At 41.4% G+C, this 17,874-nt stretch overlaps 1 protein-coding gene across 1 annotated transcript in view; it reads right to left on the bottom strand.

Annotated features, from left to right (window-relative positions):
• Positions 1 to 17,874, bottom strand: part of itfg1 (integrin alpha FG-GAP repeat containing 1) — a 167,574-nt gene that overhangs the window by 102,905 nt on the left and 46,795 nt on the right. Inside the window, exon 9 of the mRNA XM_037748976.1 lies at positions 5,971 to 6,065. Within this exon, the coding sequence (XP_037604904.1) occupies positions 5,971 to 6,065 (95 nt within the window). The remainder of the gene's footprint in view (positions 1 to 5,970; positions 6,066 to 17,874) is intronic.

The raw sequence follows: 17,874 nt of genomic DNA, 5'->3' as shown, positions 1-17,874 counted from the left end.
GTCTGAGGCAGGGAAGCAAATAACCAATTTCCCAAAATGTCTGTTCATTTAAATGGCAGTTTCCCAAGTCAAGCAACCTACTGAGTTGTTCTTCATATAAACCTCGTTGTGAAGCATATGGTCCTAAAATCTCACAGTATATCACCTCTTTGTTTCAAAACTGGTCATCAAGTTTGTTTGGCCATTGATTCAATCCAGCTAGTCATCAACGTTCCCTTAACCAAATCTCATATGAGTGTGCAACCTTGCAATGTAAGTGTATGATTACTCTTTTCTGTTGAGTTATACCTCTTTAACCTACGCATGGCTTACATAAAGAAACAAGGGGGTTCACACAGCACGACTGAAGTAATTACAAGTAATTTCATATACATCCTGTGCTTTTATGTAAATGCACTCTACTCTAAATCTACTCTTCTCTAACTACGTATGTAATGCAGCTGGGGAGGTGGTAGTCTGTCCAACATAAGCAAACATGGTAAGTGTAGAAGTGTTGGTATTGTAGAGTGACGATGTTACAACTCCCTGTGATTACTTTTCTTCCTGTGGTGATGTTGTTTCTAACCTTCAAAATGTTTCTATTCATCAGATGGTGCTTTTATCTGTAATGATGGCATCTGCATTAACTGACTATGTTGTATATACCAATACACCTTGCACTGACATGTCCTTAACCAAAATGCCCAGATACAGCTTGTTTTTTTATTAGCAGGTGTAAATAAGGTCATAGCTTGTCCCCGGAAAGAGGCAGTCAGAGTCAGAGCCAGAGATGGAGTGAGACCATATGTCTTTGTGTCAGCTGGGCAGGGTGGGGACAACGCTACCTGCTGTCAGTGTCACCTATTTGACCACTGACTGACCGGTGGACTGGGATAACTGGGAGGAGGCTGTCTAGCTCACACTGGCTGCCCCTCACACCGTCTGGGCAGCGAGAGTTGGCAGCTGGTTCGGTCTTCATGGGGGCGGTGTGTGTGTTTTTGTTTGTGCATGTGTGTAAATAGGGTGTGTTAACAAGAGACCAAATACGCACAGAAAAAACATAAATAAACAGTATATGCACGTTAAGAAACGCTCAGAGGGAGGTGGTTTGTCACCACTGAAGGATATAAAAAGAAAATTAACAAAACAATGTAAGCATGGTACAGAGCCAAATGAAAATGTTAAATGTCATGTGTGCTGTGGCGGTACAAGCTCCAGCAGTGATAGTGTTGGCATTAGTTGGAATTTCTTTGTTTTTGTCCTCAGACACCATCAAATATAGTCAACATGGGTAGCACAAAAGAACAGTGCAGAACAACACACCCAAAGCTAATGAATTCGTGCCACCCGCAGAGCCAGGGGATGTAGCCTGTGGCCACACAGTTGGCATTTGGGGTCACTCACTCACTGATGGACTATGTGAGGAAGCTGTGTCCCATCGTGGTTCTTTCACTACACACAAGCAGACTCAGCTACTCCTGATTTCATTCACAATTTAAGGTCCCATTTACACCTGGTATTAACATGTGATCTGGATATATAATAGTAACATGGGCTTTTACATTTAAGCATTCTCATTCTGACCGCATTGTGATCAGAACTCAATATGTAAATTATGTAGGTGGGGCTGGTGAACTTGTAAAAAAACATTATTCTTCCTGGTACAGCAAGTGCCGTGGATGGGCGTCATTCATTATCGAATCTCTTCTTGTGAGGGAGAAATTGCTGGTTACTGCTTATACTTGTAACCTTTGCCGGCCGGCTAGCAGGAAGAGGCAGATTTGGGTGACCTTTCAAATTGTTGGGTAGATTTTCATCTTTAAGGCGCTAAATGTGAGATTGGGAGCATTTGTATTGCCTCAGCACGGCTCTCAACATGGTGACGGCTGAGGCGACGGCTCGGAACTAACGTGCTAACAGTGAAACAACGGCAACAGTGCTGACAGTGTTTACTTGAGGGAAAATAATATATGGGAATACGGGGAAATGAAAGCAAGTACATATAGATGTGCTTCATGTACTAATTGTTGAGTACTTTGGAGTTTGTTACAGTGCACTTAGCAGGACTGATTAGTTTGACTCGCTATTATGTCCATAAAAATAACTAGAAGTCTGAAGCATATTCAGTAATAGAATGTTTGTAATGGTCTGTGTGAATCTGATGCTGTTTATTAAAGGATGGTTGGATTACATGATTGTTCTGATTAGAAAAGTCCATTTGTAAAGCCATTTCATCAAGGCTTAAAAATACTGAGATGCTATTCTGTAATATTGCTCAGCTCTAACACATATATTTACTGTAGCTGTGTTGAACTGGAAATGAGCCATGGTCTTAAAGCTGCAGTCAGTAACTTTGAGCGAATATGATAAAAAGTTTGTTTTATAAAACGGTCACTATATCCTGACAGTAGTACATGAGAAAGATAATCTCTGAAAAAATCATGTTCTTCTGACTCCTCCTTTTGCTTCTAATGGCATTTGTAACATTTCCCCGCGACCGAAGGAAAGCGGCCAATCAGAGCCGAGCTGTCTCTAAGCAGCTGTCAATCACTGCTTGAGAAGCTTGCGAACTCTTATCAGACTGTCAAACTAGGCAGCGCTGGTCAAATATGAATCAATATTCTGTTACTGTAATGCCTATTACTCTCCTCAAATGTTTTCAGAAACATCTTGTAGTGTACTGTTTAGTAGTAAAATGAGAAAGGTTGCTCTGGCCGGTGGGCGTTTCTTGGTTTGAGCTCAACATGGCAGCTGGGTCACAAACTTCAAAAGTTTCGCGAGCAATGATTGACAGCTGCCCAGAGACTACTCAGCTCTGATTGATTGTTTCTCGGTCGGGCGCGGTGGGATCTTGCAAATGCCATTAGGAGCAGTGACATGTTATCTCTCTCATGTACTACTGTCAGGATATAGTGACAGTTTTATAAAAATAACCTTTAATCATATTTGCTCAAAGTTAACAACTGCAGCTTTAAATATACACATATGCTGTGGACCTGGATGGGTTTAGGCTTGGATTGTGAATGTATTCTGACGGTCAGGAGGCCTTTCCTTCCAGCTAATGAAAATACACCAAAGTCACATGTTTGTTTGCTTTTCTTTGCTACAATGTCCTCAACATGTGCAACACCCAGGGGCGCACAATTACATTATTCTCTGCAAATAATATCCACTTGTGCTACAGAATGTGGGAGCAGAAAATGGGAGGTGCGATGTACAATAATAAATGTGATATCGGTGTGTGTCTGTAACGACGGAGAGTGAAGCAGCGAGATTGTTGGAAGGCCCCATGTGGTTTCTTTCAATATGGTGAAGCAAAGGCCCGGAGCTGCTGCAGAGGTAGAGGCAGCGCTGCGGCTGAGACCACAGGAAGGAGGGAATGAATTGCTGTTTGGAGATGAACTATAGACACACACTAGTTTCTGCTCAGCGGGACTTCCGTGCATACCCGAAGGCATCTCATCATGTCTTTGCCTGCATATATATCACTGGTCCCCTTTTCTGCTTCTCCCGCCCTCATTCCCTCTGATGGGATGTTCCTCTCAAAGTGGCAATGAAGCTTTTTCGCCCTACCTACCTTCCTTCCACCTCCCTCCCTAGGTCTATTTTTCCATTCCCCTCCTGTCCTTCATCAAGCTCTCTTTTCTTTCCATTTCTCTCCATTTTATCCTTCCTCCTTCTGTTTTCTCCCTTTCTTACTCTTCTCTTTCCTCCATCTCTACCTTCATTTTCTCTATTATTATCAGTGGGCAGGTACCTCTACGGGAGACATCTGCTGACTAGCTGCTCCACTGTAATGAAGCCACACACACCCACCCACACACACACACACACCTACAGCACATGTGGTGTAAAATCAAGCAAGATTATTGGCTCGTGGAGTGTTTACAGCTCAAATAATGCTGAACAGATGCCATCAATACTGCAAATGTGGATAACTGCATGTGTGCGTTGGCTTCTGTTGAAGAAGGTTATCATTATGATTATATATTATTATCACCACTCCATGAAAGCATAGATGCTTAGAGAGTTTCCTCCTCACTGTGCTCACCCTTCCGTCTCCGCCAGTCTCTCTCTCTGTTTGACAGCGATGACTGTCTCTCAAATGTGTAGCGACACAGAACCCAACATGTGTTCACTTCATCCATCAGTGCAGATAAGTCCCCCTCCCCTTCCTTCAACACTCCTCCTTTCACTTCTTCCTACAATTTTTTGTTGCTGACAGGCAAAAAAAAAAAGCCATGTCCACAGGGAGTGCGCAGCTGTGTGTGTGTGTGTGTGTGTGTCTTTTGTGTTCACATGTGGGGGCGGACATGCAGATAAGCCTGTAATATTTCTATTTTGGATTGGGGGGAAAAAAAAGAAAGTGGAAGCTTGTTCTCTGGTGGCGGAGGAAGGAAGAAAAAAGGAGTGGGAGCTCCTGCCAACTGGTAGGATGCAACTGAAAAGAATCACACAAGATGCTACGTAGGTGGTGGTAGTGGTGGTGGTGGTGGTGGTGGTGGTAGTGGTGGTGGTGGTGGTGTGATCACTTGTGTGTGTAAGAGCCGTGCACATACATTTGCTTCTGCGTTTATGCATTATTGAATGTGTGTGTGTGCATATCTGTTACTTCTATCTGGCATGGCTGAGCAAACAAAGTGACACCCGCCGGATCAGCCCCGATGTCTTTCTAAGCAGTGAGCCACGTGGTTAATGCCTTCCTGAAATAGACCGCCATTGTACGGAGAAAAAAAAGGGAGCTCTGGCATCGCAATGGAGCAGGTGATGTGGTGGGCTTCTTCGGAGAGGAGACCTAATAAGTCATAAAGAACGTAAAGGAGAAAGGAGTGGGTGAGATTAAGACCGTTCTCACCGGAAAAAAGACAGCATTGGCCATTTGTTCACTTCACCAATCTGCTTTGGTCATGAGAGCAATTACCAACCTCTCTAAGGAGCAAAGGCAGGAACAGCGTTACGTTTTTAAATTGCTGCAAAAAAAGTTGGAGGAGAGTTTAGGGTGGATGGTAGGGTCAAATAAGAGCCCATTACGCGTCCCCTCTCCTTCCAACAATGAACTTTGGTTTCTTTGCTTCCTCTGTGCATGGAATAAGAACTAGCAGAAAAGAGGACAGTCGAGCAGAGCAGTGTTGTACAAATCGGTGGAGTGTAACAGAGAACTAAGCTGTGCCCCAGACAGATTAGAGCAGAAGGTAAGTACAGAGAGCTAAAGGTCTCACGAGTCCACCCGAAACCTAGGACCCGAGACCCGACCCGGGACCTGTACGGGTTCGGATCATAGACTGTATATAAAGATGGACGAAATGACAGCTCCCCAAAAGTGAAGCCAAAACATCTCAATCGCCCCCTGGTGGCTGGCTGCAGTATAGGTCATAAAGGGCCAAATTAAAAAGTCAAAGTACACGTCAAATACATTTTTCCCAAAGACGGTTTCTGTCATTTTTGGTAGTTCTTATCACGCTGATGTATGTTCAAGTGTTCACTTTTCTGATGCGTTTGGTTTTAATGAGTTATTTGATGCTCTAAAAAGGGGGTGAGACGTCCTGATTGACTGTGATTGACAGCTGCTCTGAGTGAAGTAGTCGTGCAGCCGGAAGCTCGGAAATTGTAGAAGAGGAGATGTAACTGTAACTTTACATAACCGTTACCAGCCTGTGTAATAGAACATTAATCAATTTGATCATAAATGTAGCTATAGAGATATTGTGGTTACTTGTGTTTCTCTAGCCAAACAGCCACCATGGTGCTAACGTCGCAGCTAGGTGGCTCACGCTAACGAGCTGTGGCAGTACTCAGCTCATGATTGGCTTTGGCGGATGTGTGGGCGGGACCTCAACACCGTGTGTCCAGCTACTGAAACGTTGCGGGACATGCTGCAAAAACAAGGCCGACAGAAGCTCACCGACGACCCCAAACTGTCTGATGGGTGACCGTCTGCTTAGTGTGTCGGGGCCTTTAGACACAAAATTGTGGTCATGGTGTGTTCTGTACCTCTTTTGAGCCTGACTTTGCCAGGTAGATGGCACTGCGTTGACAGTCGGGATCCAAACACACAGGGAGGAGGTGGTCCTGGAAGCCATCACCATCTGCCAGAAAACAGACACAGAGAATTAGATCGAGAAGCAACAATGTCGGATTGAACCAGTGGGAAGCGTGATCCTTTGTTTTCTAAAACTGTGCTATTTTGATATTTTCCCTCCGTCAGAATGCCACGGATTTGTTCTGGAGTTGACTTTGAGCAGAGCTCAGTTTCTAGCAACAAAGAAGTCGTTCCTGTTTTGTTTTTTTCCACGTGCGAGCCAGATCACAGGAACACCTGCTCGTTTCCTACGAGCAAACACACATCCAAGCAGCACTTGTCTCTTTGATGCCTTTTAATAACGTCAGTTGACTTGAAGAATCATTTTCTCCACTGATTTTCATCGCTATTAATTATTATTATCATAATTCCAGAGACACAGCCTCCCGAATCAAAACAACAGCTCTTCAAAGCACAAAGACTTCAGTGCACCAGGTTCAGTCACACACGCACGCACGCGCTGCTTGAATTGCTTTACGGCTATCAAACTAGATCAAATTACAGATCCACTACGCCACAGTACAAGAAATGTTCACTTTACCTCGTGTAGACTGATAAATGCACTTGACCTTTTAAATTTTTTTCCTACAGAATATGTGCCTTTGTGGTGTTGGATATTGTTGTTTGCTATTTATTAATCCTTGTGCATGTCTTTCGTAGACATTTGTCATATTTGTATTTCTAGATAAAGTATTTTGAATTGAATTGAACGAAGCCTCAGTGAAAGCACATAATGGACATAATTAAAATCCCTCTTCATGTGGTGGTGTGTTACTAAACACGGTGTGGCGAGTACAATTGCTCAAACTGATATGCGCTCTGAAACAGTCCGAGGTTTTGTAAAAATTCAGCACGCAATTAGGAATTGGCGGTATGACCAATATATTTTATTTTATATATATTTTAAACAAAAATGGTAAAAATGTACTCGTCTAGCTTCTCAGAAGACAATATTTTCTGGGTTTCTTAGTCTTATGTGATAGTCAACTGAATAAAGTATTTGACCGTTGGTCAGACAAAATAAGACCGTTGAAGGCGGTACAATGGGCTCTGGTTACTCGTGAGCAACATTTATTTGTCTATTTGCTGATATTCTTTAAACCAAACAATTAATCCAAAATGAATCAGTACATTAATGAAAATCATTGTTAGTTACAGTTCTGATTATTGCACAAAATATTTACATCAAGTCAAGTCAATTTTATTTATATAGCCTATTATCGGGCACTGGTACAGAACACTGAGGTGCAATAGGGCTCGCTTTGGGAAAAGCCTGATACCGGCAGTCATAAACAACAGGCGTCACTGAACAGGCCTAAGTGTGTACTGCTGTCCGTCATTTTCTGTTGTTGTCACTGTTGTATTGCTGTCGCTGTGTTACTGTGTGCTGTTGTATGTATTGGTGTCTGACAAGTACAGTGCTGTGAAAAAGAATTTCCCCTTGTGGGACAATAAAGTCTAAAGTCTATCATAAATCCCATATTTGTCATGAAGGGCTTTACAGTCTTTACAGCATCCTCTGACACCATCTCCCGTTTGACCTCCCTTTAACAGGGAAAATATGAAAAAGAAACCTCAGGAGGAGCAACAGAGAAGGGATCCCTCTTCAAGGATTTTTTCGACTTGTTTGTTTATTAAACACTAGTTTTTATTCTCAGTTTTATTACATGCGAGTGACACCTTTATTGAAAATTGCTATATGAGTAAATATGACTAATTTTGTCAATAATGTCAATAATCATTTTAGTTTACTGTCTGAAGTCCTTGTTTATTAACATGACGTTACGGTCCTTTAACTTGTTGTGGCTTACTGGGACACCTCAATTGAGTAAGCCCATCATTAATGTTATTACTTTCACACTTTTCTTGCTATAACAAGTCTGTGAGAAAGGTTTCTAAACATGCAAAAAATCAAACAAAAAAAGGTGATGATTAAAGGAACATGCCAACATTTTAGAAAACGTTTCAGTGCTGCATTATAAAAAAAAAGACACGGAAAATAAAGCTTTTGAGATTTGGCTATTATATAGACGATGCAATCTGTGTTCAGAGGTTGACACGTAAATTAACACCAGACATAAAGAGAGGAAACTGATTCCAGACTTCTCTCATCGCACAGTTTATCTTGGATCCTGTTTTTTTTTCAACAGGGCAAGTGCAACACTCCCAAACAGATGTTGTGCCATGTGGAAGGGAAAACTGAATGACACTGATGATGAATGACAGTGCAAAGCAGGGGAGGAGGAGAAGCTGAATGTGGTTGTCGGGGGCAACTGAGCGAGAGGCAGAAAAAGAGAGAAAAAGTGAGACAGATAAGAAATACACTGCTAAAGATAATAAGTCAACAAGTTAAAGATTTAAAATCATATAGGAAAAATGTCTGAGATTGACAAAGTAATTGTATGTGTTTCCAAAATTCAAGTTTCAAATATTCTCTGATGAAAACACACATTTAAAATGCTAAAGAAAATATGGATAGAAACATCGCAAAAAGTCTGACACAAACCATCATATGTTGATCTGTAATGTCATGATACCAGTCATTACCAGGAACTATGAAAAATGCAAGAAACAAAAAGTAAAACATAGGTCAAAACTACATACGTGGGCAGCGAGAAGAGAGTATAGAGTTTTAAAATGCACTGTTTTTAGTCGATTTCCTTTAAATCAGCATAAAGTGAAAATATGTGTGGACAGAGAAACAGAGAAAGGGTTAATCAAGATATATCTTTAGAAGGTACACTGCTGTTAATTAATTTCATATTGTGTCCATTTTCAAGGCAGTGTTTCACATAATTTAAAGGCGGCACACAATGTAATAATGAAATGCCAAGTTTATATCCAATTTCACACTTGGGCTGCAACTAACAATATTTTTTTGTAATGTATTATATCTACAGATTTTTGCATCAGATGATTCATCATTTAGTAAATTAGAGTAATTAAAACTTACCACCTCAAATTTCCAGAGCCTGACGTGATGTCTTAAAACTGCTGATATTGTCTGGCCAACAGTCAAAAAAACTGAAATATTCAATTTGCAATGGTATGAAATGAATAGAAGCCAGCTAATACTCATACTTGGAAAGTTGTGACCACTTAAAGCTGAAGTAGGCAAGTTGGAGCAAATAGGATTAAAATAAATAAGACGGTCACTATATCCTGACAGTAGTACATGAGACAGGTAATCTGAAAAGAATCATGTGCTTTTGTGTCCTCCGGTGTCCTTCGGTGCTACTATTGGCCTCTGCAGGATTTCACAGACTGGAGGAAAACAACCAGTCAGAGCCGAGCTGTATAGCCTTTCCAAAATGACCTGTAACTGGCCGAAGTCTCCCGTCACAGACTAGATTTTCTAAAGCCTGAAAACAGAGCCATGATGAGGTGCAGAAGTCTAGTTTTCTCTCAGAACACTTGAATTACAATATGCTGAAAGGTTATTATTTTGCCCAACGATGCCAAAAATATTCTGCCTACTGCAGGTTTAATCTTTAGTGCTTACTAAATATGTTAACGGTTATCAAACCCGTCATTAATTCATTCTATGTCTATTGACTTATCAATTAAGGGCCACTTTACACCTAAAGATCAATTTACCTGCCATGTGGAGCACTACTCAGCTTGTAAAAACTGTGGTATCATGTCTTAGCAGAAAACCTGTGTTATAAATCGGAGGTGTGGTGTTTGAAAGATGTAAGGCATGTAGGGGCCAACATCAAGAAAGACGCCATCAAGTTGCACTGTGGGAAATGTAGTATTCAGTGTTTTTGGAGCTCCACCTATACCAGGGACTAAAAGACAGCAAATATCTCTGCTGCATCTATTTTGACCATTTTTTTTTTAAGTCAGTAAAGCTCCCAACTTTATGAAAGTTTCAACACAATTTTGCAAACTTGCAATCTGTCTAAATTCTAAATGGAGCATCAGTTAGCCCACATCGAGGCAGAGGCGGCAGGAGTGCTGCAAATATCTAATGTTCAACATGATGTCATGGTTGGAACCAAAACAGTAATCTTTTTTCAAGAAAATACATTTCGATATGGGCATTGCTGGGCAATTAGTTGCATTAGCGTGGGTGTAATGAAAACAAACTGAAATCCTGAGTGCATGCTTTGCAGTGTAGGTAGTTGTGTAGATGGTGAGGTACTGTAAGGAGAGAAACAAAGAAACAGGCAGAGATCGAGAGAGAGAAAGAGAGAGAGAGAGAGAGAGAATGAGTGCTAATTCAGTCCTACTGAGGTTGTCACTCGCCATTCTGTCTCCGGTGTTTACCGTCAGTTCTGCTACACAAACACACCCGCAGTGACGTTCCTTCCCTCTGTCCCACCTGTCCTTACCTCCATGAAAACCTTCTTTCATCTATCTATTCATCTGTCTCTCTTTTATTCCCGTTATGCTCTCCTTCACACATCTCCCCTCTCTTCCTCCTCTTCTAGCTAACTTCTCTGTCAGTCAATCTCTCCCCTATTACTCCCTACTCAGTCTTAATGCCTCGATCTTTCTCTGTCCATCTCTCCTCCTCTTTATTCAACATCATTTTCTCCCTCCCTCCCTCACTCCCTCCCGCTTTTCATCTCTCAGTCCCGCTGACAACGCGTGGCGTGATGGAGATTGGCTGAGAGACGCTCAGAGGCAGGAAACTGCAGGTGTGGGTTGAAACGAAGAGGGCGCTGAGAAGAGGGGAGGCCCGGGAAGGACGGAGGCAGAGGAACGAAGAGAAAACAGAGGAGGAGATGTGTAAAGACAACAAGATGAGAGAGAGAGAGAGAGAGAGAGAGAGAGAGAGAGAGTGAGAGAGAGACAATATACAGAGACAGCGCAGATGTGCATTGTGACACACTGGCATTCAGAGTACAACACAACACCAATAACAATGCAAATCACAATATGCACACGCACAAACGCGCATGCTGCCAGAAGACTATGTCTCATTACAAACCCCATGATCTGATAGAGATCTGTGTGCTTTCTGCAATTGTGTGCGCTAAAAGTGTAATAGAGGGGGAGAAATATGTGTGATATGATGTAGGTCAATGAATCATAAAAACACAGGTTTAAAAAAACAGCAAAATACATAAATCCTACAGACCCACAAAACTTGGAAAAGTCTTTCACCAGACATTTTCTTATTATTTATGCCTCCATAAGCACTGATTCATTTAAAAAAGAGCTCCTTGGCTTTAATATCTCTCGAGCTTGGAACCCACTTACACTGGTCTGAAGTCAAAGGAGTGCATATACATTAACTGAACATTCATTTCTGCAGAAAAACGTTGACTCAGCATGTACTGTAAATCAAAAATCTAAATTGTCCCATTGCATACTGTATATATCGAGTTGGATTTCATTCATCTGCAAGTTGTAAAGGTAAAGCTTCACATCTTACAAAATGGGCACATGTACACAGTCATCAATCACGCTCATTTAAGGTTTAAATCAAATTTAGTCGAGACAAAACATCTTCTGGAATATAGAGATTGTGAAAGCACTGTGATCTCAGACTGCAGGGGATTTCAAAGGCTGACACTGTGGCGCCCCTCAGACAAAATGAAGACAACTGGTAGTTTTCATGGGTTTTGTAACTTCTATTATTATTATTATTATTCTTTGTTTTACTTTGATTTTGGGGATAATTATGCTCAAAGTTTTGGAATTACAGTTCCCATAATTTGAGAGCTTTGAGGACTGTAAACAGGAAGTAATGTTGCCAGGGAGTCAGTTAGTTGTGGGCTACAACTTGAGCATTATTTTAGACTATAGATGTTTACATTTTGTCAAATTGGCACCATTAAAAGTAGGATAGTAGCAGTTCCTGTTTGCAATGTACCCATGGATGTACAGACTCACTGGATTACTTCGACACTGAAGAAAACTTAAAAAGATGATGATTCTCAGGCAAGTCCTGGAGTCATATGGAGGCTCTTTTTTTCTATGATTTCTAAGCAAATTGATGGACATTTATTCTAACTTCAAACACCGACGGCCGTGACAAAGTGTAGGTACTTTGCGCCCTGGGAATGAGAACGGGCTTATTATTCGCTATGGATGGAGAAAATTATATTTGCAGGAAGCACAAGTCACACAAAATCTAATAATATGTATATCATGATACATTGAACTGAGTTAGGTTAGGCCCCGATCAGACAGAGCTTGCGTTTTTGCAGGAGCACCCTGAATGCCTCGAAAAGTAACCGATATCATTTGTGTTTTTCCCCCTGTTCTCTAATCTGATGAATTTAGAGACGGGCCTTTTGTGCTGGCGACATATGATGAAACAAACTTTGCTTACAGAAAGCTAGCGCAACCCATTTGTTAACGTTATACTTCTTAGCTAGTTAACATTAGCAATCAACAGTGAGCCGTCAGCATTTTCAGCTTGCAGCTGATAGCTAATGTTAACTGGTCGTACTGGATGCTCTCTGAGTTGTACTATTTGAGAACAGCCTCTCACACTCAATCAGAGCCAGCGTCCTCTGCCTGTCCATTATTTATGAAGATGTTTATTAACTAGATAAGGTAACTAGCTGCTAGATAACTAACTAACTAACTAACTAACTATCTAAAAGAAATCAAAGGTACAGCAAGCTGCTCTTTCTTTAAGTCGTATGACTTCAACAAAAAACAGTGCTGTGTGCCTCGCATTTTACAACCTGCAAAAAGCGCTCAGCCTGATCGGGCCCTTATATGATTCCTGGTTATGAGTATGAATTGTGATGCAAATTGCAGCAATCAGTAGCAGCAATAAGGGATTCAAAGTAACTTAATTGCCTCCATGAGCTGTGACTCACAGCGACTGCTGTGAGCCAAACTACAATAACTAACTTTGTTTTTAGACGAGGCTGGCATGCACCACCTGTCCCCTTTCACCTCCTGCAGTATCTGTTCCTCTCGTCTCTCCCTCAGTGCCCCCTACTTCAACTCTCCCGTGCCTCCCTGGGGAGGTGTGCCTGAAAACCTCTGCTATATTACAATGGTGAATGCAAACACAAAATTGAAGTTGTGGATTTCCCTCTCAATACACACCATGCAACGTTTTTAAATGTATTCAAAAATTAAGTGCTAATTAGTGTGAAGATCACTGTGGGTGGGTCCTCATAATTGAGAGTAGTACTTATGCATAATTACTGCGCAGCGGATATTGTAAGAATAAGAAAGTAGGTTTTACCTTCAATGAAGGACACTTTTGTGTCAGATGTACTTTGCAATTTGCATTAAATTGCATATTAAAATATGCAAATTAATATCTGAACTTGGAAACCCGGGAGACTCAATCATTTGCATATGGATTCTGATATTTCTAAATGCCAGGATATCACAAAATGGTGCTTGATTAGGGAGATTTTATGTATCCCATTGCCGCATTTTTACTCATTAATGGTCCGGAGGGATGTCTTTCACATAAACACAGATGCATGTTGTTATGCGATACCGCTCACACAACTGGCTCTGATCTGGAGTAGCCGAGCAGGACTCCAGCACCTCTGTTTTACAGGTGCACCCATTTCTGCAGTGGTCAGAGACTGAGAGACAAAGTGATGAAGAATGTGCGACCGAAAAAAGCGAAACAAGTCAGAAAGCAGAGTAGTCGACTTGAAAACACGACAAAACAGCCAGTGAAAGAAAAAAAAAAAAAAGATACAAAAGGAAATGAAGGTTAAAATGAAAACTAGTGTGAAAGGTATGCAGTGGTTGAGGCAGAAAAGAGGGAGAGGAGGAGAGGTTGGATGTAACACAATATAATAAGATGAGTGAAGAAAGAACGCCTGAGGGGAGAGCAGAGAGAAACAGGCTGTCCTGTTAACATGCTGACTTACCTGCCTGCACACACACACACTCTCTCTCTCTCTCTCTCTCTCTCTCTCTCTCACGCAGACATACACACGCAGCATGACAGCCTTTCCGATTTTAAATATCACCTCCAAACACATTCCTGTCTCGCTGTCTGAAAAATCTCCCTATCTTAGTGAGCCGCTGGTCGCAGCGCAGCCCCCCTTCATCCTACCTGCAGTGACGCTAGCTGACACACTTGGTTGTGGGACATCGTTGTGCTTTACCTAATGATGAATTATGCATCGGCCGCTGTCACTTTGAAAAATGCAATTACCTCAGTGATAAGGCAGATGGCCTGTTTTGTCTGGCATATGCTGTGCATCTATTAAGAGTCTAGTGCTGGAAACAGAACTGCTAGCACACAAACACGAACGTGTGGACGGATTCCCGTATGCATCCGTGAGCATACACGCGCGCATGAACATGCGCACACACACACACACACGGCTCAGGTTCAGGCCAATGTGTTCTGCCTGTGGAAGCTACTCAGACACATGACATTCAGCAAATTGGTAAAACACACAGAGCGCATGGATCCAAATGAATTGTTCCTGTTTGGTGTTCACAGCATTTATCATGTTGGGCCTGTGTGTGTGTTCAGTGGGAAGGTCAGGCCTGTATCTGAGATGTTACTGTGGCAAAAAGAGAGGGAGAGGCAAAAGAGAAAAATAGTATATATTTTTTGGATTCTGAAAGGTTCAATTCAAATACAATTTACATACATGTCCTATTCAATTGACTGAAAGTGATAAATCTCTGTCTATGTTAGATAAAAAATTGAGATAAAACCCAGTGTTGGTAACACAGGCCAGCCAGGTTCATCCGTAAGACTAGCTTAATGACGTACGAAATGGGTCTATTTCTATTTTTTTTTTTTTTCTGATTTCCATGCAACAGTGCGAAAAAAGAGGTCTGATTATATTTGTTAGCTTCCTCAGCTATGCAGTTTACCGGCGTGCCGCTGATGCATGACGTAATACGCTCACATGTAATCAGACGTAAACATAGAACTGAACTGATTGGCTCCATTGTCAAGACACCTAATGACACCTACTTGAGTTAGAATCAACACCATATGAGATCAGTGCATCCGTAGAAACACCTTCCTGCCACTGAAGACCCCAGGACAGCACTCCTTATTTAGCTACTAAATCTCAAGACAGACTCCGATTCAATTAGATTTAGGACAGACCCAAAAGGGAAACCCTCACCAGGTACAGTACATGACTCAGATCAGGTTACATCACAATTAAGCTGAAGAAAAAGGCAGATATAGCGCCATAAAGAGGACACATTTTATGACCGGAGTGTTATAAACATTCTTCTTCTTCTTTCCTAAATACATATGACAACTATATGGATACATATTTATGTAAATCTGAAGCTGCTGCAGCTTACTGAATGAGCTCTCCCAGATGGATTCCTAGATAAAGCTTAACTTTATATTGTGGGAGAGAGCAGGCAGAGCTGCAGCCTGCCAGCAACGTATCCAACAGCCTTGTACTGCGAACACTCAGAAGCCAGCGTCAGTCAGCGGCAGTTTCTTTCGTTTTTTAAATCAGGTGCTTTATAATTAGCATCGCTGAAGTCGACTTATATCATCATATATTAAAACATTTATAGGAATGTTGACATATAGATGCAAAGAAAAATGTAGTGGTAGACGGATGGGGAAAGGTAGAGGTAGAAAGAACGTAAGAGTTGACAGTGTGATAGAAATAATTCCCACTTCAGATCACACAGGGATGCAATGCTGCTCTATCTCCTCCTCTTTCCCTTCATTCCTTCGTTATCCTCCCTGCCATCTCCTCCTCCTCCCTCTCTACATCATCCACCTCCGCACATCTGCATTTCTCTTACAACTTAAGGTTCAACGTAAATGTGTTTTTCTTCACTTTCTTGGTTGGGCAAATGAGTCAGAAATCTACTTTCCCTGAGTACATTTTTACCTGCCCCTATGGAGATTGTTTTATTTATATATTCGCTTTTATCAAATAATGACAAAGACTAAAGTTAATTGCCATGTTTAATCTTTATTTAAGTAAAATAATCTGAAGTTTCGCCTGCATCCTCTAACGCCACCCAACTAAACTCCTGTTTCAAGGATAACTGAAATTGTCACTTGAGCTTCAGCTCACAAACTTGGTCTTTCTCCGCCGCCATTTTATCATGAGTACCCGACCGGTGCTGCACACGTCCAACTCTCAACACAAATGAGAAGGAAGCGAGATGGCTACTGCCATCATCAGCGCCGAGAAAAAAAAAGGATTAATTTAGGGCTGTCAATCGATTAAAATATTCAATCACGATTAATCGCAAATTAATCACATTTGTTTTTTATCTCAAATCACAACATGGCAAACTCAAGTCCAACAAGCAACAACAGCTGTCAGTGTGTCAGTGTGCTGACTTGACTATGACTTGCCCCAAAACTACATGTGATTATCATAAGGTGGGCATGTCTGTAAAGGGGAGACTCGTGGGTACCCTTAGAACCAATTTTCATTCACATATCTTGAGGTCAGAGGTCAAGGGAAACCTTTGAAAATGGCCATGACAGTTTTTCCTCGCCAAAAATTTTGCGTAAGTTTGGAGCTTTATTTAACCTCTTTCGCGACACGCTAGTATGGCATGATTGGTACCAATGGATGATACCAGTATCTTCACTCTAGCTTTAAAACTGAGCCCACTACAACCAAAATATTGCAAGTTACATTAATGCATTAAAGAAATTAGTGTCTTTAAAATGAATTTGCATTAACGCGTTAAATTTGACAGCTCTAGTTTAATTCTCTTATACCAATTGCCGCATCGGGCAAGTAAGTTGCTAGATTTACTAGCCCAACATGGCATTTTACTTGCTCCGGGCAAGCGGGCAATCCTTATTGTTGAGCCCAGCAACTATAATAGACTATAAAAGAAAGAACACTGCTTGCTTCAGGCTGAAATGCATCCATTTTGGACTTGTTGCATTCAAATATTTAATGAGTTTTTAGTTTTTTTGAGTGCAGGTTCTCTTTTAGTTTTGTGTGCAACTTTTCTCAGAGCCATGTCTCCTCTGACTCATACTGAGTCTCCCATTCAGCCCCATTGATTTTATAACAAACACTGACTCCACTGTTGGCAGGGAGCTTCTCCTTTTGTCTCTGCCTGACAATAAGAGAGTTAAATATACAGAAAAAGACAGAAAAGGACTGAGAGATAATGACTGTTTCAAATCAAAGACTGATGTAATCCAGCCTCAACTGTAATAATCTATTCAACTATTGCTTATCACACCAGATTAGAATTCCTTTAAATAATGGTGGATATTATTGTTCTATATATTGTAAAACACTAATCTCTTTTATGAAAACTAAAAGCTTTTATGAAAACTCCTGGAAAAAGAAAGGGACTTATAAGGATAGAGATGGTGATAGTGGGTCACTACATATCCGTCCGCCAACAGTATAAGAAGAGTGACACCAAAAGCTGTTTCAACGAAGAATAGAGGGAGGAGAAGGAACACCAGCGTGAAAAGCGAGTAAGCCATAGATAGCAGATATACAGTAGATCAAGAGCAATGAAGATAGACGGCGACAGCCGAGGAGGGGCTGAGCGAAGCCGACAAAACGGGACAAAAATAAGAGACGTTCTATCCTGCGAGGCATCTCTCTCCCGGAATTTGGCAGATTATTAGAAGCGTGACCCTCAAAGGCTTCAATCCCCAGCTAACGAGGGCAACGTCTTGAAGTGACATTTCCGAGCCGAAGGAGGAAGGCGAAAAAAAAAAGAGAAAGAGATTAAAGAAATGAAAAAGTTTTTGTCGAGATAAGCTGGAGATTTAAACAAAAAAAGGTCGCCGCCCCTAGAGATGATGAATTAAATACACACACACACACACATTCGCCAGCAAATTACACAAACACACATTGTGAGACAGATTCCCTTGTTACGCACGCATACACACAGCATATAGGTCATTTCCCCTCTGGCTCATACATTAT

This window comes from Sebastes umbrosus, chromosome 2 (genome assembly GCF_015220745.1).
Source record: "Sebastes umbrosus isolate fSebUmb1 chromosome 2, fSebUmb1.pri, whole genome shotgun sequence".
In the NCBI taxonomy this organism is placed as follows: Eukaryota; Metazoa; Chordata; class Actinopteri; order Perciformes; family Sebastidae; genus Sebastes; species Sebastes umbrosus.
The sequence above is the reverse complement of the archived record's forward strand: the minus strand, read 5'-3'. Positions and strand labels throughout refer to the sequence as shown.